At 39.9% G+C, this 19,391-nt stretch overlaps 1 protein-coding gene across 3 annotated transcripts in view; it reads left to right on the forward strand.

Moving 5' to 3' along the window:
- tbc1d22a (TBC1 domain family, member 22a) overlaps positions 1-19,391 on the forward strand; it is a 133,766-nt gene that overhangs the window by 66,357 nt on the left and 48,018 nt on the right. For all 3 annotated transcript variants that reach the window (XM_042403462.1, XM_042403461.1, XM_042403463.1), the window contains one exon: positions 12,840-12,915. In XM_042403462.1, the coding sequence (XP_042259396.1) occupies positions 12,840-12,915 (76 nt within the window). The remainder of the gene's footprint in view (positions 1-12,839; positions 12,916-19,391) is intronic.

Below are 19,391 nucleotides of genomic sequence, written 5' to 3' on the forward strand. Positions count from 1 at the left end.
CAATATCTCAGGAATGTCCAGAGGGAATTTCTTCAAATTTGGCACATACATCCACTTGGACTCAAAAATGAACAGAATTTGTTAGTCAAAGGTCAAGGTCACTGTGACCTGACAAAACACGTTTTTGGTCATAACTCAAGAATTCACACACTAATTATAAAGTTTCAGAAAAAATGTCTAATAGGATAAAATGATGAAGTGATGACATTTTATATCCCAGAGGTCAAAAGTCAACTTTACATCATAATGTTCTGCAAAAACACTTTTCTGGCCATTATTCAACACCATAACTCACTACCGAATTGGTGACACTAATCTTGGGTGCCCATATTGAAACTGTGGTGATTGTTTAGATCTTCTGTCCTGCCGGATTGAAGGTGTGTGTGAAACATCCATGTTTTAGAATTTGTGGCTTCTTAGCAGCAACATCCACATCTGAAGCTTTGTCTACTGTCATGGCTACAACTTTGTGTTCAGAATCAGCTTTATTGGCCGAGCATGTGAACACATACAAGGAAAATACACTTAATACTTTTTATTTCATTCCTTTAAAGTCTTCACTACAAATATGAGTCTGGACAGACATGTATGTAAACTGCAACTTGACTGTAGACTGGTTGGTGGAGGCATACTTACACTTCCCAGATATATCACCATATATGATGTGCATCGCAAATAAACCATAAATCCATAAATCTGCTAAAAGCCAGAGCATTATGGGAACTGTAGTTCTAAAACTGAGAGCATGATTATCCCTCAAATCGAAGTAAGACAAGCAGTTGTCTCAACATTGTCTGAGAGCGGGACAACAGTGTCAGACTTTGATAACCCATGATCCAAAACAATGAGCTGACAGTGGCTGGAAGCTGTGTACAACAGTACGTTGGGATGTTGCTTCTCAGTAGTATTAACAGCATTGGCGAGTCTTTCACATTACAGGAAGGTCATATTAACATGTGGTTTTAAGCTAAATCACTTGTTTCTTTGTTGTTAGTGCTGTAGCTTTTACATTCAGTTTATTGCAATTTGCATACTAACTGCTCGGTGCCACTATCCTACAAACTGGTTCTTTAAACACCCAAGGTTGTATTGTTGCTCAGCCTTCGGCGTGTGTGCCTGACATATCAATACAAAAAACCCTAAAAAAGCATGTTTACATGTACAGTGTTAAACGTTCAGGTGGTTTGAGACTCCTGTTCCTTGTGAAGCCTGCAGGACTTTTACAGTGTGAGCATTGCAGTATGTATGAAGCAGCTTTTCTGTGGGTTTAAGGAATATGATTGTCTTGCATATTCTAAAGCAGGCTTGAGTGTCTGGAGACCAGATAATTGCATACGGACCGCAGCACAAAACTTCATTTTGTTTCATCATTTTTTTTTCTCAAACCCTTTGCCCACCAGCTTTCTTAATCGACCTCGCTCTCAGCAATCATGGTTGAGCCATCTGTCAATTCTGAACGTGCCTGCCTGGGCTGGCGGTAGATTCTCCCTCAACAGCAGCACTGTTACTTACAATCCTCAATTCTGTCTCGGTTGTAAAACACGTTTTAACCATCTCTCTATGCTTGATTAAAGCACCAATTCTTCTGCAATGCAGCAGAGTACCTTTGTCTGCTATTATTGCTGTGAGGAAAAAGTGGAAAACGTTAAAACATTTTGACACATTTGACTACATTCTAATATCTTTCGGTGCTGAAAATGATTCTGTTTGGTTCTAATAGTTATGGCCTGAGTGTTACAGGTTGTGTTTGTATTTCAACACAGCTACTCTAATCATTCGTTTCTGGCACAGTTAAAGAAGCATGTGCCAAGTCTCCCCAGCTGGGTCAATGACCCTAATCTAAAGTAACACTTAAGAGGAACAGCCGCAGCAGTTAGTCTTTCAACGTATTGATTTGGCAGTATGCTTACTGTTGTATGGAAATTAGTGTTAAAGGGGTGAAAGAAACGCCCTGAGTCTGGCTGTAGTTACATTTTCATATTGTGCGTCAAAAATACACTACATAATATGAAACCTGATATATTGCCCGGCCCGACACTAAAGGTAATTGTGTGTGTGTGTGTGTGTGTGCACATCCATAAATTACAACCAATTGCTAGGCTATTCATTTAAGAAATTAATAGACACTGTGGCTTGTTGCCCCGGAGAGAGCAAGAAGGAGAGAAAGCAGAGGAAGTAAAAGAGAAGAATAGGGTGTGTGTGTGTTTGTTTGTGTGTTGTCCCCGTGCTTGTGTTTGTTTGTGACCTTGGCTCCGAGCTAATTATGTGCAATGCATCAGGGAAGGCCATGTTTCCCCCCCTAATGCTTTCTAAACAATCTGACGGAGGCTGAGTGCCTCAGCACCGTAATTAGTTGGTGATCCTTTGCCCTGACCTCATCTCAAACCCTCTCACATCCACTACACACTACACTTAACTGGGGGCCTAAAGGTGGGGGTCTGGGGGTTAGAGAGAAAGGTAGTCTGTCAGCGCAATTACATTTTCCCACTGCCTTTAAAGCACCTTTATATATCCAGTATATCCTCTGGAAATGGTGCCACACTGTTTTGGACCAATTTGTGTAAAATATTTAAAGGAGTTTAATTGCATCACAATGCTCATAGAAGGATGCTTTGGAAACCACTAAATGGTCGGGAAACCTTTTCGTGGTTTGTTGTGGAGAGAAATTAACTTTTTCCCATCCATCCATGAACCATAGCTAGTGTGCTTTTCCTGCAATTTTATATAATTACCTGATGTACAGTGAAAATACTTGAAAGTTGTTTTTTTTCTTATCTTTTAATACAGTAAATTGGCCATTAACTCTGGTTTTAGAGATTCACTACCATGCTTCTCTATATACTTACTTACTTACTTATACTTCTGCTATTTTGGCTGTCAATTCACTTAAGCAGCTTCTTTAATGAGCTGCTGTTTTAATTGGCAGCGCCGCAACCCCCTCCTCCAACGGCGCAGGCTGGGGTAGAAGGTAGTTTAGAGCGATCAGTCGTTTTCAGGCAAGTTTAATGTCAGATTTACTTGTAAAGATGTCTTGTACAAAAAAAAGGATGTTTTATTTTGTGAGTAACACATTTTTTCTGTTAGACTTCACACTTCAAAAGGACTAAAATGCACAAAAATTGTCATGTTCACATCCTTGAATGCCCCCTTTAATGGCTTGGGACTGTAAGACAACCATTGATAAAATTAAAGCTGTCATCTAGGCCTACACACACACACACCAGAACATAGTGCACACAATCCTCCCCCCCCCCCCCCACATCGCTTGAGCAGACAGTGAGTGACAGTTTCAGGGGTAAATGAGTGAAGACAGCAGTTCCTCTATCCTGGCACGACCTTTAAGGCACCGTTAAACGGACAAGCATTGGTGTGAGCGTGTGTATATGCGTGTGTGCCATCACACAACAGCATCAACGGGGTAACAGCACACACAGCTTCTCCACAGCCCATTTACACATCAAACAGGCAGCTCACAGTAGCCACATTGACTGTAGTTCTGACATGATCAAAAAACATGTCTGAACCACCTAAGCTACCGGACTGGAAAGGGGCACATTAGTCATGTTGAAATGGGCCAGTGTTTGTTCATTATTATCCAGCCATGTGATCCATTAAAGTGCTTTTAAAAACTACTCTTCCTCACCTGCTAACCCATCATAATTATCTAAGAATTAGGATGAATTAGATTGACAGCTAAACATAAAACCGATGAGCAAAAATGGATCCTCCTCTACATTTACCCATTTGAGACACAACTCTGTTAATTCGACCTCAATGTTACCCCAGTCTCTCCAGCAGCCAATTAGTCTGTGCTGTGCTAAATTGGACAGCGCCTCTGGCTCACTTGATTAATTTAACTTGTTAAAATGGTTCCATATCTGCCGTTTCAAAGACTTTAAATGGAACTGTCATCTCCGTCCAATATTGTGCTGTTGATTTAAACATGTCCTGTTAATCCCAAACCGTAATGTATTATTAATGTGCGCAGTAACAGTCACTCAAAGCGTCAGAGTGATTCTAATCTTCCTTACAGTTTACAGGTATAGACAGCTGGAAGCGCACTCAGTATGTAACAGCTATGTGCTGCCCATGCACAGCCGGCGAGCGCGTGTCTTACCTGCCATGCCCAGAGAGGGAAATGGAAGTCAAAAAGTTTAAAAAGTCCATTATTCCACCAGCACACCCCCGAGGGTTCTGTTTTAAAGCCAGCAGATGAAAACCTGCCTTTTATGCTAATTCTGCAGATATGCCTTTTACAGCAGGGGCTCTGAAATGTATTTTTTCCACCGAAGACCTAACTTTGAGAAATTTAATTTCACCCTGGGATCTGAACTTATTATATTTCAATGCTAGTCATGACAAATGGGGGTCCAACACGAAAATGCCTCTGACCCTTTTTTTGGTTTGCATGCCGCAGTTTGACATACTACTCTGTTGCATGATGCAAACTTGTTAGAAAATCTGTTAAGCAGGCACACAGTCGGAGCTTTTAATTTAACCTCAAAGAACATAAAAGATACTTGTATACATTCAGTTGACTACAACTTTTTGGCTACAAAGTTTTAACAGACAACCTAGCAATAATAATACTTTAAGTTTTGAATCAGGTATTGTATGTCAGGTTCTCTGCTAACATGCTCCAGATGCTAAAAAAGATCAGCTGTTTAACTTTATCACAAACTCTTATCAAGTGAACCCGGCTGCAGTTAAGGCATCAACACAATCAATAAACAGAATTTAATTAGTGTAAAATATGCAACGATTTAATGGTCAACAGCTCCTTCTCTTGCTCCTCCACGTCTGAGCTGTCTCCATCCCCTCCCTTGGAGCACAAACCAGTCGGTGTGTGTCTGCTCATTGTCAAGGCAACCATCTGTTTCCACGGTGCCAGCTAGAGATGGGGTCTCCCTCGAGCGGGAACAGGGGTCCGAGAACCGACGTCTAGCAGACGGTAGCCAGACCAAACCAGACGCCATGTCCTGTTCTGAGGTCCCAAAGGGATCCCTACCGTCACCTTGGGCTGTCACTCAATCTGCCACCTACACACACACACACACACACACAGCCAGCTGGTGTGTCTATGTGTGTGATGCTTGACAGCGTTCTTGTATACATGTTTGTATTGTCTGTCTTCTGAGCCTTATTGGTGTGCAACTAAATGTAGCCACTGTTAGAGAACAACTTAGACCTTAAAACACTCAACCTCCCTCTGATTTTCTTGTTCTCACTTGTACATACTTTCTCTCCTCTTTGTTTCCTTTTCTTTCACACATTAAAAGGCATCATGTTAGCTAAGCTATCTTACATGCAGGTCAGTAGAGATGGAAGCAGTAACAGCTGCTGGAAGGGGGGGGGGATGAGGATAAAGGCTATAGCTGGAAAATCAGGCACAGGAAGGATGGATGGAGACAGTTATGTAATAAGAGTAGAAAATTCACTGTTATGCTGGATGAAAACTTGTTAGCAGACTGACAAGTGGTGTTGATTACGTTATGGGGTCATGAAAGGCAAGACAGGTTTATTTATATAGCACAATATGTTCACAAGGGCAGTATCAAAGTGCTTGTTAACTATCTCCAACATGTACTTTCTTGTGATAGAACAAAACAGCTGTTGCATTTGCCGTTGTAAATAAGCAGTTCTGAGTTGGTCTTTGTTGATGATGTGAAAGATGTGAAAGCAATAGGTCAACGTTTTGAGAGTTAGCCAGTGTTTCATTGCTTTAATATTAGCAGTGCTCGGTCAGCAGGGATAAGACATTGCTGATCTCATCTATGCCTCGAAGTCTTCTACCTCCTCCAATATATAGTATCTATCAGATGCAGGAAAAACAAACAGAGAGAGAAAGCAAGAAATTAAACAAAGATTATATGACCATTATGTTCCCATCATCCATCTCAACAAGGGTATAATAAACCCTGTACTTCAATAATTTTGTGTTTGGCTGTGAAGGTCCATGATATCATTAGTTCATAGTCTATAGTGAGTATATGAACAACCCAGACTGTTGAAAAGAGTCTGTTACTTTCTGAAAAACCAACAGTCCAACAAGCACCTCATTCAGCCTTTGGCCAGATGTGCCAAATGTGAGAAAGTGGGCATTTCTTTTTCAGCTCGTATTTGTATACTTTTTTGTGTGTAAAACCGAGTGCAACACCATGAATTGCACGCTTAGCAGCGACTGTGTGAAGACCATCATTTGTAAGATGAATTGCCTCTCTCTGATGGCAGGCTTTTCACACTTGTTTGGGATGTGGCCACTCAAAACCGCTATTGTATGCTTGCTGGGTCTGAAAGTTGTGGACTGCCAACACACAGTCAAGTTTACTGCCCTCAAACTTGAGACCATAAACGTTCACACACACACACACACACACACACACACACACACACACATGAGCGAGACAACGGACTGAAATATGGCCAGTCCTCTTGTAGCTTTGAACAACTGTAATTACCTACACCTTTGTCTACACCTTATCGCAACCTGTCATCTCTCTCATATAATCACTTTTCTGCCTCTCTCTCTCTCGCTCTCACACACCGACACACACGTACCAGAGAATAACGGATCACTGCCCTGTCCTTCAGTCTTCTCTCCAACAATGAACGTCCATTATTGTCTACCCTTTATCTTTACCTGTCATCTCTCTCTTTCTCTCTCCTCTCTCCTCTGTCCTTACGTCTCTTTTTCTCTCTCTCTCTCTCACACACACACGTACCCTCGCAGCGTTGTTGTGTTGGTTCTGTCCAACTCGCTGATAGACATCCGGTGCCACAATAGGAGGCAATCTTAGTCCAGCGTGGAGCCATTGTTGTCTCTAATAGAATGGACTGAGAGGTGAAGAGGAGCTATTGATTCAGCTGACTGAGAGAGAAGAGGGGGAGAGCGAGCGACGGAATGAACAAAGAAGGAGAGAACGAGAGGCTGTTGACACCTGGATGAGAAAGAGAGACTTTATGTGCTTGTGTGTCCTTTCGTTCAGCGGACCGGGTCGGTTCCACTTTTCTTGCTGGGTCAGATTTAGTGGATGGACAGATGGCGGGAGAAGAGGAGAATGTATGAATAATGAAGATGTGAGAGTTTCCTCCTGTTGCCTCAGCTGATCAAAGATCCAACATATTGGATTTGACAAAGAGAAGGGAGTGAGTGGAAGAAGGAAGGCATAAAAAGGGAGAAAATAGAAAATGAGACCAAAAAAAAAAAAGGATTAAGGAGGTGAGAGAGTGAAAGCAAGGGAGGGGGATTGGAATGGGGAATAGGAGAGGAGAGGAGGAAACAAGGTGAGAAAAAAGGAAGGGAAGCAGGTGAAGACAGAATAAGAGGGAAGTAGAGGAATAGAGATTAATATGATGGAGTAATAAATGTGCTGAAAAGGGAGGAAAGAATTAGAAAAAAAGAGAAATTTCTCCATCGTATCTCATGGGGGGAAAAAAAATCCCCAAATCTAACTAAACATCAATCGATCACAAAATAAAATGCAGTGCAGCATGGAACAAAATAAAACACCAGGGAACAAAACAAAGCAGAGGAGACATAATCACATGTTCAAAACACTTACTCAAGTCTAGCCTCATTAGCACCACCAAAATGATGAAAATAAACAAGGAAATGAAAAATGTGGGCAAGGGGAAGAGTTGGAGTTTGATAGAGGGAAGGAGGAAAGATGTAGAAGATGAGGAAGGGGGGATAAGTGAGAATAGAGAAAAAAGAATGGAGAGTGCAATGAAGGGAAGGGAGACAGTCAGAGAGCAGCAGAGGGTCAGAACAAAGGAGGTAGATGAAGCGAGGAACCTGAAAGCACAGATAGACAGGAGTTTTAAAAACCTCCCTGCCCTTAAATGCATTACCATCTTTTTCTACATCTAGTTGAGATTACATAACCCGAAGTGGGGAAAAAAAGTAAAATAATCATAATAGCACAATGAGATACTATTTATAATATTAAAAGTAAAAGTCCTGCTGATAAAAGTTGACTCGGAAGAACATATAATATAAAAGTACTTATTTGGAAGAATTTTAGCACAACTAAGTCCTTTACTTTGCACTTGCATAACAGGAACTGTGATCAGAATAAAAGCCAGATTTAGAGGGACTGCAAGCACACACAAAGATGCAAACTGATTCCAGTTCAGTCTCAGTGGCGTGAATCAAGGCAGACGTCGGTCTAAATGAGTAGAAATAGGTGCTGGGAAAAATAAATGAATAAATAAATAAATAGAATAAAAATAAAAAGTACTGTGTCTGCACTTCACTGCTTCCAGGAAATGGTCACAGTCTCTCAGTCTTAGTCCATCATTGACAGCTGCTGCTGCTACCATCTCCTCTACATTCTTGCTGCCCTCAACGTTTCCTATACATGCTGAGCTGCTGCACGTATACTGAGGAGACCGCCTGGGTGCTTTTGGGCTCATCAGTTTGGCGAGATTCGCTGCTGTAGTTTGGATGATAGACCAGTAATGTGTGTGGTTACTGTCTCCATTCATTTGTTGTTACTGCTGCTGTCATTAAACAACATACATATTTGTTCATAGAATATTGTAGATTTACTGTAAAAAGTAGAATTAACACAATCATTACAGAAAGTAATGTAAAGCACGCCGTACTTCATAAGTTATTAGCTTAATGTAGACTTCAATTTCATATTTTGGAAGCATAATGAAAGTAAATTGCTTGATTTTCTCTCATTACCAACACATCCTGTTAGCTTTCGCTGTGCCGTGGCCTAAAAGGTGCACAATGTCTTATACTCAGAAACCTGAAAAACTTGAAAATTCTATATATTCAGAGATATAAGCTCTATAGAAATTTGCATACATTTTAAACTGAAAGATCTACCAGACGGGATGTAAAATGTTAAAGCTGAGGAACAAGAAGAGCAGTCATACCTTTAACAACAACTTCATACAAGTAATCATTTTATAAGTCGAAAGGTGGAGACTGTGACAGACAGATAGACAAAGTGAAATTGTCTAGAAAGCCAGACAGAGGTATGAAATATGAAGAGAGTGTGAAAAAAAGTCACAGAAGACAGAGGAATCACATCACCCCTGTCCTCCAGAACCTCCACTGATTCCCTGTCCCACAACCCATCCAATTCAAAGACCTTCTCTTCACTCATAAAGCCTCCGTAACCAGGCTGATGTGTGATTAATGTTGTGTGTTATGTTTTCCATTTTGTCGCTTTCTTATTTTAACTTATGTTAAGTGTCTTTGAGTACCTTAAAAAACTATCTATAAATAAAATGAGATAAAGAGAGAGAGAGACAGAAAATAAGAGTGATTGAAAAGCATTACAGAGAGTGGCAGAGAAGAAAGCACGAAAAGTAAAGTGAGCAGTTGAGAAGGGGTATAGAGAGTTTTCAAAAGCAAGATAGAGAACTTGAAAGTGTTAGAAGGTGATTTTGAGGGAGGTTCACAGAAATGAACAAAGAAAGAGGAAGCTGGTGAGAGAAGAAGAGAGAGAGAGAGCAGGGCAGTTGATTAAAGCCAGCAGCTTCAATAATGCAAATGTAATTACTTGTACCGGCCCTCACACTTGCTTAGCACCTAACCACGTTAACGTCGGTGTAACAGAGAGAGACAGAAAGAAAGAAAGAAAAGAGAGAGCTAAAGAAGCGATGTACAAAGAAGAAGTGACGATGTACAAATGTAAAATTCACAAAAAAAGCAGTGAAGTAGAAGGGCACAGTGAATCGGATGGTGGAAAGAAAAGTGCGATGGAGGAAATATGAAAAATATATAAAGGAGGAATCAAAGAAAGGTTGATGGAAGGAGGAGGAGGACAGATATGTGAAAGAAGAAATGGAGTGATGGAGAAGAGATGGGTACAGAGCCTGGCAGGTGTCATGGGGGGAAAGATTGGGAGGGAGACAAATTTGTGCACACGAATTTATCATTTGTGGTCTTGAATTAACAATTTGTGGGGGCAAATGGCTACTTATTACCATAGCTATATTATTTACTGTATTAGTTACACTGGTCAGTTAGGAAGGAGAACCAGAAGTGTTGGTGGCTGACTAGCGGCCATGTCTATAAATAGTGAATAAATTCCTTCATATTTACATCGTTAGGTCATGGACATAGTGTGGATTTTTCACGATAAACAAAGTGTTGTCTTAGATATCCCTTCAATGTAGAGCTGCAGTGATTAGTTGATGAACAAAAAATTAATCGGCAACTATTTTGATAATCAAATAATGGTTTTAGTGATTTTTAAAGCAAAAATGCCAAACAGGTTGCAGCTTCTCAGATGTGAGAATTTGATATTTCTTTGGATTTTGGACTGCTGATTGGACAAAACAAGACATTTTAAGAAGTCACAATGAGCTGAAATGATAACAGGCATTTTTTACTATTTGACATTTTATAGACAAAGTAATTAATTGATTAATCAAGAAAATAACTGACATATTAATTGATAATGGGAATAATCATTAGATGCAGCCCTATTTGTATGTATGTTAAAATATTAACAATACTGTACATCATGTTGTGTTCATTCATTTGCACAAATTCAAAAATTTGAGAGCAAGAATTAGAGATTTGTGCACACACATTATAATTTTTCCCCCCTATGACAGATAAATGGATAAGAAAAGGGATCAAACAAAAACATCATCTGATGAGGAGCAAGAGAGAAACTTTGGTCAATGAGAAAGAATGGGGAGAAGAGGGCTGCTATAAATGGAGGAATGGAAAAAAAAAAAAACCAGGAGAGAATGCGGTTTCTACCCTGCCAGCCTCTGATGGACTCAGGAGGACACACACGCCTTGGTTCTGCTGAGCCTGAAGGACAACCGGAGCTGTTTATTACTAAATGACCCCCCTCCCCTCTCTCTCTCTCTCCCTCTCTCTCACTCTCTCTCTCTCTTTCTTTCTTTCTTTTTCTCTTTCTCCTTCTCATTTTCTCTTTCCATCCCCTCTCCCCCTCTCCATCTGTTGGATAGTTTGCCACATCAGCTGTTCTCTAGCCACACTGAAATGACCCCTCAAGGAAACGTAATCCTCGTTCTATGTGTGTGTCTGTATACACACCTACAAAATGCTTATGTGCTGTTCTCCCATGTATTGTATTCTGCAAGTTCAACCGCCCTAACACTGCCCACACACTGTTATTATATTATGATTCTTTCAGTCTGCATATCCTAAAATATCTTAATTAAAAATCATTTTTATATGCTGTTTTAAATAAAGACAATTTGTCATACATATGTTAAAACGCACAGATTTTTAATTAAATGATAAAAAGGTGACGCATAGACATGTTTGAATACATATTGAGTACTCTAAATTAGTAAAATGACAATAAATCATAGCATGTTAGCAGCCAGGAGTGGAATAAAATCAAAAATAAGAGTCACAGCGTTAATAAAAATCAGTAAAATGATATCTTTTAAATGTAGCAAAGCTTTTCTAGCACACAGAATATTAGATTAATGCTTAAATGACCATTTAGGACATTAGAGACTTAGTGTCCATTTCCCTACATTTGGCTTCACTTGTAGCTTTATAAACACCTCTCTTGCCATCTAATTTTCAAGCTTTATTAACCAGCTGGCATTAACTAGACTGGAAATTGAGGCACAATAACTACTTGAAGGGAACGAGGAGTGAAATGAAGTCCTCAGCCATCAGCTCTTTGGAAAATTTTATTATCTTACCACTTCACACCAAATATGAGGCCAGGACCCATTCATCGCTCACATGTTATTTTTTTCTTACAGCCGCATTCACAGTCAGCTCTCCACTTTCTTTTCAAGGCTACATGTTTTGTCATGCCAGCGTTAGTTAGGCAGCCTATTTTTTATTTTTTTTAATCTTTATTGATGGCTCAGGCTTTGTGTGAGGTGTGAATCGCGGCCCTGGCAAACACTTGAGATCTGTAATAGTTACTGCACCTTTCTGTAAATGAACCATCAAAGTGAAAATGTGAAATTTCAAACCCCTTTGAGTATGTGCTATGATACAGGCCAAACGGCCGCAAAACGTCAATGTGGAGACAAATCATGTTCATTTTCTCAACAAGGGATCAATTTCACAGTTTATCTAACTATAAAGCAAGGAATCTGTGTGTGTGTATGTATGTATGTCCTTCAAATATCTCGAGAACCATTCATCCGTTCTACTTCACACTTGGCGGGTGTATTGCTGAGGACCCAAGGAAGTGTAGTATTGAGTGCAAGCTCATTATACTCATTATAACTGATGAATTATTGAGAATTATTACATTTTGACGGAGCGTTTCTCTTTTGACGGGCGCAGCTTTTCCAGCCTTTACGGCACTGGTTTAGCGGCCCAGGAAACTCATAGACCAGTTGCATGCATTGTAAATCATCTCATGTGATGCCACTCAGCCAATCAAATCTGTGCATTCCGACAAGCACACAGGGGAGATTTTTCTCATGCATTGAAGCAGCAATAACAGAGGCCAAGCAATCAGCCCGTTCCAAACAGGCCTGTTCTGAATGGGCACTGCGCTAGTCTAAGAGCGAAATTACAGAGAAATATCATATGTAATGTAATTTTTCAGTAATAAAATATCTGCTTGATTGTTTCAGCTCTAGTTTCGGCTGCTTTGCCCTGCACTTACTTGTTATGTGGTCATTCTAGGTTCAAAGAGTATTATCCACTTACCAGTCTGACCTCTGTACTCTTTAGTGTGGGTTGCTTGTAATAATTAAAAATTGTCTTTGAAGCCAATTTAATTCCTGCATTTATTCACTTAAAATATTTAAAATAATCTATATTTCAGACCAATTATTTTTAGTTTTTTCACTGTTGTAAATGTAGAGAGCCTCTGTCCATATTGACTCTCTCTGGTTTTTCTACTTCTCAGGACAACTATACATTTGCCCAGCCAGGCATCCAGAGGAAAGTCAAGGCCCTGGAGGAGCTGGTCAGCAGGATTGATGGTGAGTCATCTGCCTTGCCTCCATCCATCCATCCTTCCACCCATCCATAAAGTACTTTCTGCTCACAGCCCTCCCATCTTTACTTGATTTCCACTTACTTTTACCTCTTCTCTTCTTCTCTCCTCTCCTCTCCTCTCTTCTGCATATCAGTTCAATTTTCTCCCTTTTATTTTGACTTTCGTGAATACCTAAACTTTCTTTGACAGCTTTGTGTTAGAACTAGATACACACCAGCAAGTAACATTTGTTTTCTCGCTTCGATTCTTCAGTGGTTTTCATTGGCTTGTAATTGCTCGACACTGTGATTGCGTCTTGCTAATTTTCATTCCACTCGGCTGTCTGGTAAATATGGTGATTATTAGTACAAAACAATGGCCTGCTGAGGGCTGGAAGTTAATATATGCACACAGAGTGTACTCACAAACAGCTCGATGACATTTCACATACACTCCCAACTTAGTGTTAATTAACAATGCACTTTTTTCATTACCCCCCCTTCCCTTTCCCATTTCGTCAAAAAAAAAAAAGGTGTAAATATCACCTGGTTGGAATAGTTTCTTATCCGAACTTGCCTTTGCCTTCACTGAAGACGTATGTGGCGTTTGCAGCAGCCCACAATGCATTGTGCAAAACAAGGTCTTATCAAAGCAAGGCTTTGTACAATGGTCATGTTCCTGGCTAACCTTGGTGCTGTCCGACTATCCTGTCACCCGCTCTGTCAGCCAGAGGGAGGGGAGGACTCACTCGCTGAATTCAAATGGATGGAGAAAGTGCGTACGTGTGTGTCTCTGTGTGTGTGCGCGAGGGGGTTGGGGGTTGTGAATGTCAGAAAAAGTTAGTGTGTATATACAAGCCTGTCTGTTTGCATGTGCGATTGTGACAGGGCGAACTTGCAGAGGGCATGTGTGTTGTTGTTGTCTGCTTGTGTGAAAAAGAAACAGATATACTGTAACAAGTGTGTTTTGTACCTGAGCGTGTGTGTGTGTGTCCCGTCTGTGTTTAAAAAGGAATAAAGTGACAAAAAGGAGAAGAGAGTCCTCTCACCTCGTCCAAGCAAAGACATAAAAAATGATTCAACGTTCTTACTGTAACTTATTCCATAAGTGCCCTGTCATCATGGTTGGGGCAGAGACATTTTATCCCTTGCTAGCTTGACATTACCACCTCTAATGAGATCACAGATAGCTTTTATCTTGCGTTACAGGATTGTTTTTCGCTTGGCTGTTGACATAATATCTGTTTTGGGAACAGTGGCCTCTCATCTCTTCCAAAATTACCTATCAGCGCTTATCAGATGCAGGGTTATCCAGAGTACGGTACGTCTTGATCAAGGGTGGAGTCTGTCATAACAAGCTGATGGTTTGGCAACTTGTAGAAATGTACCAATATTACTTCTTCACTGCTGATGCAAATCCCAAGTCATGCAATCAATTTTTTATGAGATTGTTTTTATTGTTTCTCAGTTGTTTTTCTCTTTGTGTTAATGTTGTTTCTTTTCAGATTACCAGTCCATTACTTTCCCAGCACTAATAGTAGTTAATCTTGAGGCTCATTATTTTGACATCTGTTGGACAAAACTTATTGCAAATTAAACTAATTTATTTTTTTTACATTAGAAGGAGCTAGAAAACTTTGGAAAAAGCAAAATAAATTGCTTCAGCTGTTGCTCGAAGACTTTTTGTTTCAGCCTTGTATCAGCTGGGTATCTAATACAGGGACAGATTTGTTAAAGGTGTGGGAGGAGAGACAAGAAAGGCAGCAGGGCTGAAGGAGGGAGTTTGGGATGTTGTTGACCTCAGCCCAGTGTCATTGCATTAATGTTCGCAGTACTGGATCAGCAGGTGAAGGACATTGCTGATCTGTCTGTCCCTCTTGTTTGTCACCCGGCAATGACTGCATCCATTACTTACTATATCTTTTAACATGGTGGGGGGAGGGGGGAGCGAAATGATAAGACTCTGGATCTGTGCTATTGATGCCTCAGTCACTCTTCCACAATGTCCTTCCACTTCTCGTCCTCCCTGCTTATCTACTGCAAGTTTTTGGAAGAACTCTTCCACACTTTGAACTGCACATTTGATGGAAGCAATGCAGTGATGCTGTTGGATCCACAGGAAAAAATAGGATTTCAAAAGTACAAGTACACTGTACAAATGTTTATACACATTTATATTACAAAATGTGATTTAAAGTAGCCTCAGTCATTGTAGAATTCTGACAATGTATTTTCTTACTTTTGATAGGAGCTGCCACGTCATCAGATACACATCAATGCAATCACCTATGCTCTGTTAAGATCACCATTTAACATACTTTCAGATTGGAATAATCACTTATTTCAAAGGCAGCAGCAATTAAAACAGCTTGATTTGTAGTCTAAAGACACTAATAAATCACATATTTTAAGGATAAGGTTTAGTAACCTTAATGTCTCCAGTTTATGTCCTGGAACGGCTGGAAAAACAGCCCCTTCTGCCATAAATGTTCAGTAGCTTTAAAAAAAACCGAAGGTCACTCGGGTGGTTTCTCAAAAGAGCAAGCTTGCTCAGTCAACTTTCCCAGGTCAATAAAGCTAAAAAAATATATTTTTTGCACAAAAGATACTGTTCTTTTATGATCAAACATAATTCATATTACACTTTTTTCCCTGTGAATTCAGCCCTACAGTGTCAAATCTAATTGAAGTTGAAGTAAGGAGGTCACAAAAACTGCGAGGATTTGTTAAAAGTTAAAAATCAAAGGTGTTTATTTCTTTTCTTTGGCTCTTCTAGTTGAAAACAGCTGCTGACATTGTTGAATGGCTTTTACTTACTGAAATTTCCTTTGTTTCTCCGTGCTTACCTCCCCCCTTACACACACCCCCCCCTCTGTAATTATCCTGCTTGTAATAAATGACGCTAACTCCCATTAGCCTTGCTTGATGCTAGCACATGTACCTCCTCAAAAGACAAGCCACTTTGTCGGCATGCTTATAATGTTTCTCTGATCTCTTTATCTCTCCCTTATCTCTTTCTGTGTATTTGTTGCAAGCAAGTGCATTAGCACAAGTTCATCAACATGCAAATTGCCCAAAGGTGAATTTAGTTATGCAAATGAGAGGACGTACTAGCAGCGAGCGCTCTGAGCCTGAATTGTGTTAAAAGGCTTGTAGCTGGATTGTAAGACTGTATTGCATAATGAAAGGCAGAAAAAGGCTAGAGTATGTTTTTATGGGTTTTAAAAAAAAAACAAAGATAATTTGCCTTTTTGTAAGAGCAGTCGCTGTGCGAAGTGGCCGTGCGTTTTGTATGCACAGTATTTATTCTGTGTATATTTATGGTAATGTTTTTGGGTGAGGGGAGCAAGATTTATATCGCAATTCACACTCGTATGTGTAGCTCTAGCAGAACGTGTTTTGATTTTTATGTTTCATGTCAACTTTTAAAGCCACGTTTCAGTTCAGGATCAGGCCAGCTCTGGTTTCTTTCAACCTGGCCTGAGGTCAATTACATCAGCTCTTCCTGCCTTCCCACACAGTCTTCCACAACCTATAGACGTCACTCCTACAATGTTAACGCACTCTATTCTTTTTGCCCACAGCAATTTGACATTTGACATCTTGTTTTCATAATGTGTAGCATGTTTTTATACACATTTTATTTAAATGAATTTACACGTCACCATTAACTCTATTTTAAATATTCTATACCAAACAAATATTGTATACCAAAGTTCCCCACAATCCCTTTGATTTTAAATTTACACCCCCTCTGAGAGCAAGGTTGATATAGTCTGGAAAAATCAGGAAAAATCAGGAAAAATCATAGAATTTGAAATTGGCAATTTCCAAGCCTGGAGAAGTTTTGGAAAAATAAATAAACCCAGAAAGTTTTGGAAAATTTGCTTCACAAATACTTGTATATGTGACACAGATAAGACTGAGGAAAATCTATATTGGTTAGATGATTTGACATTATGTTGTTCTCTGCTGCACATTCCAAAAAATATAATGATTTTTCTAGAGTTATATGGTATTTCTTGTGTGTTAATTTTGCTCATTTACTATTCTTATGAACACATACTCCTTCACAAACAGCCAGTATTCATCATGTTTAAACATCATTTACAGTTTTCAGATGTTAAGTGTTTGGAATATGAAATGTATACATACAGTATGCTGAAAAAAATGACAGAGAGAAGCATTGTAGATATTTGAGAACGCACTCATATATGTACAGTAACACCATGAAAACATATTATCTTCCCTCACCATTTCCTGCGGCCTCCCTCGGGCCAGTCAGTAACAAACGTGTGACCTTGTGCTTGTTGATTATGCAAGAGGAATAATTAACCGAGCGTCACTCAGCGGACACTATCATTTGTACTTGACTCGGTTATTAAACTTTCATTTCATTTTGACCTGTTGTAGCCGCACCGCGCTGAAGGATTTCGCTCTTTGTGCGAGAGACTAACACATTTATTCAGAGTGCAAGCACAAAACGCGCACACCTGCTAATATGTATACACACACCTGCTATTATTTGAATACACTAACACAGACTCGCAAATCCAGGTTGACACACACAAGCACAACAGATAGTCCAACAAATAATACAAGATCAACAGTTGTAGACAATATACACAGCCCAAAATAGACTGGTACATACATAGTGGTGACATAGTTGGTATACACAATCCTGGTTACAGTAAATTAAACACTGGTGAGCAAACAGAGCCTTATTGCCTGTTTTGTGTCAACAGTTTGATCTGTTTGAAACCTTTTTCAAAAGCTGGCAGGGGTATAGAGCTGCAATGACTAGTTGATTAATCCGTTAGTCGCCACCTTTTTAAGTAAATCACCAACTATTTTCATAATTGATGAATCATTTTTTAAGAAAAAAACAAACAAATTCTCTGATTCCAGCTTCTCAAATGTGAATTTTTCTAGTTTCTTTAGGCGTCTATGACAGTAAAATGAATATAAACGGTTGGTCGGGATAAAACAAGACATTGGAGAATGTCAGTTTGGGCTTTGGAAAATAGTGATCGACATTTTTCACTATTTTCAGACATTTTATGAACTAAACAACTAATCAATTAAATGAGAAAATAACAGATTAATTGATAATGAAAATCATTGTTAGTTGCAGCCCTACAAGGATAAAATCAAAGCAAAATGTATAAAGGTTTATGTTTACAAAAGGAGGGAGGAATGTGAACATTTGACAGTGTAAGAGCAAGTAAACGACACACAACAGATTCAGTATAAAGCAGGTGTGTTAGAACTGTGAGATGGTAGAAGAGAAAAAAAAGGCAGCAGGAGAGTGGGAGAGGGGGGGAGAAAAAAAAGTATGTAACTGTAATTACGTTTTGTACCAAGGAGAGCATGAAGTCAGGCAGTATCGGCCTCATCAGCAGAATCCTGGGAGCCGCTCACTAGTCACTGTACGACCTCCGACCTTCTGCTGTCCACCCTCACTTCACCAGCCACGGGCCGCAGTCCACTGTGGAGAGCAGACTAGCCGGCATCATGGCCTCTGTCCTAAACTTTACCCAGCAGTAGGAAGGAAGACAAGACTCATCAGTCAATCAGTGTCTATGAAAGATGTCATCCTCAAGCTCCCTCAGCCCCCGTAACTACGCTACCCAGCATGCCGAGCTCTGTGCCAGCTGGACAGCAGCCCAGGGTTAAAAGAGTCACAAGTTTTAGCACTTTGGTTCATTGTTTATTTCATTCATTTTTTTTCCTGTTGTGCTTTTTTTTTTTTTTGTATTTTAATTTTAGCTCCTCTCTTCTCCTCTCCTCCTGCGATAAGTCGTCATGACAAACGACCGTTCCTTCCACCACTCCCCCATAGTGCACCTCTTCCTCCTTGTGTTTGGTGAAGTCGCTAATATTAGGCAGAGCAAGTTCATTAGTGTAATTTAACATTGTCTAAAGTTGTTCCACTCTCTCTCCCTCTGTTTGGCAGCTAGCTAAGATCTGTCACCATGATGCATTCGTCGTTAATGAGCTTGCCTTGTTTATGCTTTTACAGCAGCATGTGATAATTAAACTGCAGAGAGGAGTGTGAAATAATAGCTTTGTGTTTACTTCGCGCCCTGCTTATGTGGTGGAGTGTGTGTATAATTGTTAAACATGCTTGCGTGAACATTGGTACACAGGTGTCATTCAAGTGTTTGCTGTGTGTGTTTGAGAGCAACAAAGTATGTGTTCTTGGCTAGATATATCTTACATAATATTCCACCAATTAAAGCTGTATTTGAGACTGTGTGTGTGTGTGTGTGTGTCTGTGCTTGTCAGTCAGCCCTGATTAAGAGCACAGAGTGTGAGAGGAGAGGATGCTATAGTTCCTCCCTAACTGGCTTTTCTCATAGATTGTCTGACAGCTCAATAATTACAGCTCTATTATGAGATGTGTGTGTTTTTGTGTGTGCGAGAGAATGAGTGTCATGGGTTTGATGACTGTGAAATAGGGAGTCACTGAATACTGAGT

The sequence above is a fragment of the Thunnus maccoyii genome, chromosome 23, assembly GCF_910596095.1.
Source record: "Thunnus maccoyii chromosome 23, fThuMac1.1, whole genome shotgun sequence".
NCBI classification, from domain to species: domain Eukaryota; kingdom Metazoa; phylum Chordata; class Actinopteri; order Scombriformes; family Scombridae; genus Thunnus; species Thunnus maccoyii.